General features: G+C 37.0%; 1 protein-coding gene across 1 annotated transcript; it reads left to right on the top strand.

Annotated features, from left to right (window-relative positions):
* The first annotated feature begins 1,484 nt into the window (after nt 1–1,484).
* Nucleotides 1,485–5,199, top strand: LOC137720433 (uncharacterized). The gene is made up of 6 exons (XM_068459500.2): nt 1,485–1,637; nt 1,723–1,777; nt 2,110–2,160; nt 3,532–3,623; nt 3,698–3,775; nt 4,822–5,199. The coding sequence occupies exons 1-6, from the start codon at nt 1,582–1,584 to the stop codon at nt 4,964–4,966; spliced, it is 477 nt and encodes a 158-aa protein (XP_068315601.1). The 5' UTR covers nt 1,485–1,581; the 3' UTR covers nt 4,967–5,199.
* Nucleotides 5,200–8,225: the final 3,026 nt, after the last annotated feature.

Below are 8,225 nucleotides of genomic sequence, written 5' to 3'. Positions count from 1 at the left end.
AGAAGAAGAGGAAGAAAAAGAAGGAGGAAGAGGAAAAAGAAGGAGGAGGTCACGAAGGTTTCCCGATTCCACCTCAATGGGATCTGGGTTTTTTTTTTTTTTTTTTTTGTCACCTTCTTTTGCAGATTCGGGTTTTTTTTTATTTTTGACTTTTTGAATTTTTCTTCTTCTTATTGTTCCTCTTCCTTCTTCCTCCTTATTTGGGTTTCTTCTTCTTCTTCTTCTTCTTCTTCTTCTTCTTCCTCATTCTTCCTCCTTCCTCCTTCTTCGTCCTTCTTCTTCTTCTTCCTCCTCCTCCTTCTTCCTCCTTCTTCTTCTGGGTTGCAGATTCGGGTTTTTCTTCTTCTTCTTCTTCTTCTTCTGGGTTGCACATTCGGTTTTTTTTTTTTTCTTCTTCTTCTTCTTCCTCCTTTTTTTTTTCTGGGTGGTTTTTTTTTCTTCTTCTTCTTCTTCTTCTTCTTCTTTCTTCTGGGTTGCACATTCAGTTCTTTTTTTTTTTTTTCTTCTTCTTCTTCTTCCTCCTTTTTTTTTCTGGGTTGCAGGAAGGGGACTAGAAGGTAGAAGAGAGAGAAGAGGGGGGGGGGGGAGAAGGGTACGAACAAAAGGTTTTTTTTTTTTTCTTTCTTTTTCTTTTCTTTATTATTTTAATATTTAAAAATTATTAAATGATTTTTTTTAGTTTTTAATAATATTTATTAATTTTTTAATAGAAAGTGGGACTCGGATCAAGACACGTTAGCATTTAACTGAAAAGTAAACGGCCAAGTAACGGAAGGTATAACATTGGACCAAATTCTAAAGATGAGGTATGACATTGTCAATTTTAAAAAATGAGGTATGAAAGTGTCGCGACACCAATAGTTGAAGTAGTTTTTCGTACTTTATCCTAAATATTATTTTCAACAATAAACATGTTCTTTAGAGCTCTCTACTAATTTTTACTCTTGAGAAATTAAACGATCTGATCTGACTAACTTTTTAACAAAAAGTTAGGTAGGCAGTACATTCACATTGAAACATAAGTTTTGGCAAAGATATTTAGTTTGTGTATTTTTTCCTTAAATGTCTTGCAAAGTCTCTGATAATTTTGATTCCGCCCAAAAAGGAACTTTTTTTTTTTTTTTTTTTTTTAAACAAACGATAATAGGGGGAACAGGTGGGCAGTGGGTTTAATCTCACAATGAGTTAGCAATACTGCAGTTTGATTTCTTTGGCGAGAGAATGGAGGGGTTGGGCTTAGCCCAAAAAGGAACTATTAATCCAAGCTTTATACTTGGGCCTCTGAAAACTCCATTGGGAATATTTGGGCCAAGGGCAAAGACGATAAGCCATATATCTCTCGAATTGAGCTCTTATGTTTAAGCTCAGCCCAATGTAAGGATCGATCCACTGAATTTTGAGCCCAAATCTGGAACCTTGATCCGCTCAGTCCACGGTTCCCTCAAACCCGAATCTTAACCCAAAGCCCAAAGACCAAAGCCCAAAGCCCGAACCTAGGGCTTTTAGTTTTTTCAATTTTCCAAGCCCTCCCCTGTTCTTCTCACTGTCAGTGTGCGAACGCGAGGCTCGCAAGGGAGGAGGATGACGAAATTCAGGAAGCTAAACCGACCCACGGGTCACCGCATGTCCATGCTCAGGTTCCTAATCTCACAGATTTAGCTTTCGAAGCTCAAAATGTTAATGTAATTATGGTTGAAAGAATTAGTGTGGTTTGATGCGCAGGACGATGGTGTCGCAGTTGGTGAAGCACGAGCGCATTGAGACTACTGTTTCCAAGGTACCTCCTTCTCTTTTTCTTCCTTCTCATTTTTTCATTTACTTGTTGGGATTTTCCCACATTTTACAAATTTAGGGGTTTTCTGGGTTTAGGGTTTTAGTTAATTTCTCTGATTGAAACAAAACTGTCTGATTATATTTCTCTTCTGTCTATGATTTTTTATTTTTTGTAATAATTATATTAAAATTCCTTTTCTTTTGGTGCCTGAACCCTGAAACATTTTTTATGCCATGGTCCAACAAGTTTATAAGGACAAAAAGTTTCACCGTAAGCTTCGATGTTTCGGGAAATTTAAACTTTATGTTTAAATGTTTTGTTTGTTCTATTTGCAGGCCAAGGAGATCCGTCGCGAGGCTGATAAAATGGTGCAGCTTGGAAAAGATGTATGTATTGATTCTGCTATAATTGTGTTTAAGTATTACATTTACGGGTAGTTTCTTACAAATCTCCAGTCTCTACATTTTTAAATTTAATAATTGTTTTTAGAAGATGGAAGTTTTTCCTTGACAGAGATTTATGTATGCTATAGCCCATCGGAGAGAATCTTAAAGTGACTGTTTCGGTTAACAGATAGGCCCTGCTTCTCTATAATTACAGAAATGAATAGGTTTGAAATAACACACCTTCTGATTTGTATATGAGGAACACGTGCTTGAGTAACTCCTAGTTCCCAAGTTTGCAATTCTGTAAATTGTGACGTTATTCCAATTGGATAGAAAATTTTATGCAATCGTAGATAGTCCAACATGAGATTGAAATGTGAGGTGCAAGTATTGGAGTGAGGTTGAGTTGCAAGTGTTGAAAATTTTTAAGTTCAAAAACATGTTAGGTGCTTATATTTGGTGGTCTATAGATTTGCTGTGGATTTCCAAATAATCTAAACATAGTGAATCTTTGGTGATTCAATCACCCAGTGTTCTTTAGTTGTTGGGTGTGAAACATAGTGAATGTTTGATGATTTGATCACCTTGTGTGTGTTAGTCGTAGGGTCCTGCATCAGTTTTCTGTTGAAAGCGTCCCTAGTTGTTTGAATGAGAAAAACACTAGTTGGACTGTTGTTTGGGTAAAAAATATCTACCGAAATGCATATGTTAATATTTGATTAGAGAGATTACATATACCTTTTTACTTTCTTTTGGGTTTGGGAAAAGGGGTTTATTGTTGGATGTAAACCAGCATCTGCCAGCATAATCTACAAGAAAAATAATATCTAATTGAAAAATCCAAGAATACCCAATGCCCAATAAGTCATGCCCCATAGAACCGATACAGTCATCTGTGAGCTTCATGATAAATATCACTTATTTGAAAGTCTTCTATATTAACCAGAACTGGGTAGTTTGATACAGTGCTTTGACATTCGTGTGTGAATATTTTTATGTAATTTTATTTTAGGAAAACTAATGAAAAGGGCTTGAAAACTTTGAGTTTTAACGACAAAGACAAAATAAAAGGTAAAGTGAATAGTACCAGGATTGACTTTTTAGTGTAAAAATGTGGTTTTTCGTTAAAGTGCACAGTACCGGGAGCTTTTCGTTAAAGCTCCCTTTTATTTTTATCTATAAACACTTTATGAGGGTATTTAACAAAGTTCTAACTCAATATTTGGCTATATGAACATGATGTATCGAAATTTGAAATATGCTTGTACTCTTGTTTTGCGGTGCAAAGTTGTGGAAATATCTTCATTGTAGATCCATTTGTATGGATTTTTTTTTCTCACGTGATTCTGTTCTCTTTCAATATTGAGACAGGGCTCCTTGTGTGCCGCAAGGCGCGCTGCTGCTTTCGTGCGTGGGGATAATGTACTTCACAAGCTATTTACAGAAATGGCTTATCGATACAAGTGAACCTCAAACCTCTTGTTTTTTAAGTCTTCTATATTTTCATTTGTTACATTGGTTGGATATTATGTTACAGAGATCGAGTAGGTGGATACACAAGACTACTTCGGACTCGTATACGAGTTGGTGATGCTGCACCTATGGCCTATATTGAGTAAGGCTGTTATTTATTTGTTGATTGAAGTATGTTTGTTTGTCTGGTGAAAACAAATAAAAGAAAAAAGAAATATGTTTGTCGGATTTAAGTACTTGTAAAGGTGGTAGGTTTTACCCATGCTCAAATACCTAAGTAAAAGAGTGTATGGCCACTCATTTTAACCTTTGGGTATAAATGGCCCATTTAAGACCCGTATAGATTTTAATATATAGGCATATTCGTATGTGTTATCTCTGAACATAAAAACTAAGAGACAACAAATCCACCCAAACAGAACCCATCAATTTGAATCCAAAATAAAATCAAGTGAAACCAAAAAATGCCAAATGAAATCAAGCACCAAAATGAAATATCAAGAATATGTCCAAAAACATTTCTGAGAAAAAAACCAAGGACAGTTTCGATGTAGTTTGTTTCCTTCTTTTGGGGGCCTTTGTCCCTCCGATATACCAAAAGGAGAAGCGAATTACTGGGAGTACGATGATTAACAAATAATCTGAGTGCATTTGGTGCATGCATGCATTCATTTTGTGTCCGTAAATGGGCAATTGTCGTTCCTTTTCATATTAATAGGGTAGGAGTCTTTGGAAAATAAACAAAGATTATATATGAACAAATGGGGTAATTTTGCATTTTATTGATATATTTGATCCTCAGTAACTGCCTTCTTTGCCATCTTTGTATACTTGTCTGCCATACTGAATTCATTTTGCAGTGTTTGTTTAATTTACAAATTTTTGCGGACATTGATTGTCCAATATGTGATGCTTTCTAAACCCTCACTTTTCTCCTTGGGATGGAAAAACAAGAGGAAGAAAATGGGAAGCATAGGCAAAAAACATAAGCAATACGATTTACTTGTCTAGTGTCTGCCTACCCCATATTATACACTGTCCTCAGTTTTTCTTATAATTTTCAGTAGTAACAAGTACAATTCTATCCATCAGATAACTCTACTAGCACGCAGTGGTTCACTGACTGTTTTGATCAATACTGGTTGATGTTGGGCTACATTCTAACTATGTGTTGGCGAACTTGTATAGGTTCATTGACAGAGAAAATGAGCTCAGACAATCAAAACCACCAGCCCCCCAACCACCTCAGAGAGTTCCTTTGGATCCTTGGGCGAGATCCAAGCTTTGCAAGCAGTTTGCACCTCCTAAAGAAGATAAGAGCTCTGAGATTTGATTTGCTGTATTGAGACTTTATTTTCATAGTTTCCTGAGTTGCCAATATCTTATGATTCCGTCACGAGAAAGTCTTTGATTTCTCGTGGTTCTCCTAATAGGAAGTCTCTGATTTCTTGTGATTCATAGTAAGATGCCCCCTTCATCAAATTCCTTAGTAATGAACAATTGTGTCAGACTCGATATGCATTTGGACATGGAGTCGAGAAGTTGATGCACATCAGTTTTAATTTATTTTGTCGCTAAAAGAAGTCGGTGGATGCGCTGAGCACAGCACGGCCACAGCCATTTAAGTAAGGCATGAAACAGACCAAGCCCATTTAAATAAAGGAAAATTAATGAAAATAGTTTGAAAATTTTAAGTTTTAACGATAAGAACAAAATAAAGGATAAAGTGAATCGTATCAGAATTGACTTTTTAGTATAAAAATGAGGTTTTTCGTTAAAGTAAACAGTACCGGGAGTTTTTCATTAAAGTTCCATTTAAATAAGGCACGGCACAACATGATTGGTAAGAAGTTAGCTAGCCGAGCCCAATATTCAAGTCCAATTGTTTGATTGGCCCACCGCCCATTGGGCGTATCACGAGTAGAGCTTGGCCTGCAGAGCTAGATCATTATGAAGGATCTTATTTATTCATTATTTTTTAATTACAAATGTGTTATAGGCATAATTTACTGAATAATTATAAAGGCTAGAGAGAGGGGGTGCGGCATAAAGAGAGAGAGAGAAAAGATGTGTAATTTTGAGGTGTGTATTATCTCATCTCATTTATAATAGTAGGGAATGTAAATTCCTTATCCCAATAGGATTACCATTATAATAGGATAATAACTAGTCTAAGAGATATGGTAGAATCCCATAAGGATATCCCAGATATGATAAGATTTATATGATCACATTCATAATCTAATAAGACTGCAACACTCTCCATTGAGTGTGTAAATACTCAACTAAATGACGCATCAGGTCTTCAGCAATGAAGTAAGTAGAGTTGATAAAGTCGTCGGCACAATAAGCGAATGCGAGTCTCAAATCAATGGAAGAATGCATAAAAGGTAAAACTCACAAAACCTTGCTATGGTAAAACCCAAGGTGGGATAAAAACTCATAGACTAAGGAGAAAAGTGAGAAGTTGCATTAAGTCAAAACTAAATGTCTTCTGGACGCAAGTAGAAGAACTCACAAGGGTATGACTAGGCCAAGATGGGGTGCCTCATCAAAATTTAGTTAGGTAGTAAAAACCCAGTGGGAAAAATGCTCATAATCGTAGGGAAAATTAGTATATTAAGATCAAGTGAGTATACTCTGGATACTTCCCCTAAGTTTGGCAGAACTTCCAAATGAGAACTACAAGCATTCCATATGAATAGTTAGGCATACCAATTCCTCGGACAAGCTCCTGGAAGGTTGACTTCGGCGATGACGTCGGTAAAGGTTGGCAAGGTTGTCTGGGATCGGCTTGCATGACTTCAATCTACTGATGCTTTGCTGATGTGATGTAGACGCAATATGTCTTGGTTGTTGATGTATCATGTCTTGGTCAGGTGGATACATGCAACATAGTCTTCATGGATCGTCATTGGGACTCAACGATGGATGAAAACAGCAAGTACTTCGAATATGCTGAACAAGATCTCTTAACCATGTCTCACGTATGGCATAGTGAAGTAAGGTGAGCCTTGGAATGATTCAAAGATTTCGCAGCTAAGGTCATATCGTGGACCTCCAAGATATTGCAATATCCCTAATAGTAAAAACATAAACCATTAAGGGATGTACTTTGTGCGGGTTTGATAAGTAACCAGCGTCAACATAACAAACAAGGCAAGCATCATTCTGAGGATCAAGGGGGTCAGATCCACTTGGGATGCATTGGGATTAACCCAAATCCATAATACCTTCAATGTAGCGGAAAAATGTCTTTAATACCAATTCAGTGGTTGCATGTAGGCGCAGTGCTACATCTTTACCAACAGATTAATAACGAAGGAGATGTCCTATCTAATATAATAAGCTAAGTACAACAAAGCGCAAAGTTGAACTCAGATATGGAACTTCGGATTCCATAAACTCTTCAAGGTCTCATTTGTATATAACCTATGAAAGATCATAAGTATACTCAAAGGTAACACCTTCGAGGGTGTAGTTCGACTAGTAGACCAAAGTACCATCAGAACAACGCTTGAACTTTAGGTCAAGTTATAAATGAGTTTTCTCAGGATCCATCATCTCAAATTTCATCTTCAGGTGCGAGCAATTTTCTCAAGCTCTTCCAAAGTCTTAATGAGATTCATGTCATTGACATAAAATATAACTCTAACAATTCAGAATAAGACGTAATAGTTTAACATGCAAGGGCATAATTCATATCCCTAAGGAGAAACACTAATCACATTCGTAATGCTGCAGTGAATCATAGGGCGTTTGAGAGAAACCTTGCGCCATAAGGCGTGCAACATATCGCACTATTTCATTCATCACATTACGCTTCATTTCCCACTTGTAACACAATAGGGTTACCTTGGGCAGTGTAGGAACTGCGTGTTCAAACATACTTTGGCAAGGAATTTAACTTGGATTGTAATTTCGGTTGTCCAATCAGTTCTATGTTGTCCCTAATCAACGGAACACGGTTCAATGTCGTCACTTTCATTTAAGTCGGTAGCTACCATATGAGTGAAAACATCATCGATGATAATCTCATTCCAATTCCATTATCTCATCCAAACTAGTATACTGGACCAAGAACTTCAAGTCTTGGGAGTAATCCGGATTAATCTCATGAGATGGAAATGATTTGAGATAGCGATCGAGTATGGATTCATTGTGTGTCGTGACCTTCCTCTTCTAAGGAAGTGAATCTTATGAACCAAGTGATCTGTCGTGCTTTAGGCCGAGATAGATTAATTGGATATCCGCTGGTGTACTAGATCGTTCGACAAGGGCGACCAAACTGTCATTCAAGGGCGGCACATCCTTCGAGGATGTTGATTCGACGTCCGTTAAGTACGTCTATCCTTACAAGCAAGTTTTCAAATGTTATATGATCTTGTCACTTTAGCTAGATCGAGGGAATGCATCTAGAGCAACATTTTGAAAGCTTATCACACTTGTGCAATACGGGGATCGAGATGAGACATAGTTGGCAACTTCCACGCAAATTTGCGTCGTTCTACAGTAACGTTGAAGTTTTTATCTTCCCTTAACGGCGGGAAGACTATCTCATTGAAGTGACAATCCACAAATAGGCGGTAAAG

The sequence above is a fragment of the Pyrus communis genome, chromosome 1, assembly GCF_041283825.1.
Source record: "Pyrus communis isolate YQ-2024b chromosome 1, ASM4128382v1, whole genome shotgun sequence".
Taxonomy (NCBI): domain Eukaryota; kingdom Viridiplantae; phylum Streptophyta; class Magnoliopsida; order Rosales; family Rosaceae; genus Pyrus; species Pyrus communis.
Note: the sequence above shows the minus strand (reverse complement) of the source record. Positions and strands in the feature narration are given on the sequence as shown.

Bases quoted from the DNA above. Each gene is read 5' to 3' on its own strand.
- LOC137720433 (XM_068459500.2), top strand. From the start codon at position 1,582: ATGACGAAATTCAGGAAGCTAAACCGACCCACGGGTCACCGCATGTCC. The intron at 3,624-3,697 runs GTGAACCTCAAA...ATTATGTTACAG, and splicing joins GAAATGGCTTATCGATACAA to AGATCGAGTAGGTGGATACA. The intron at 3,776-4,821 runs GTAAGGCTGTTA...GAACTTGTATAG, and splicing joins GCACCTATGGCCTATATTGA to GTTCATTGACAGAGAAAATG.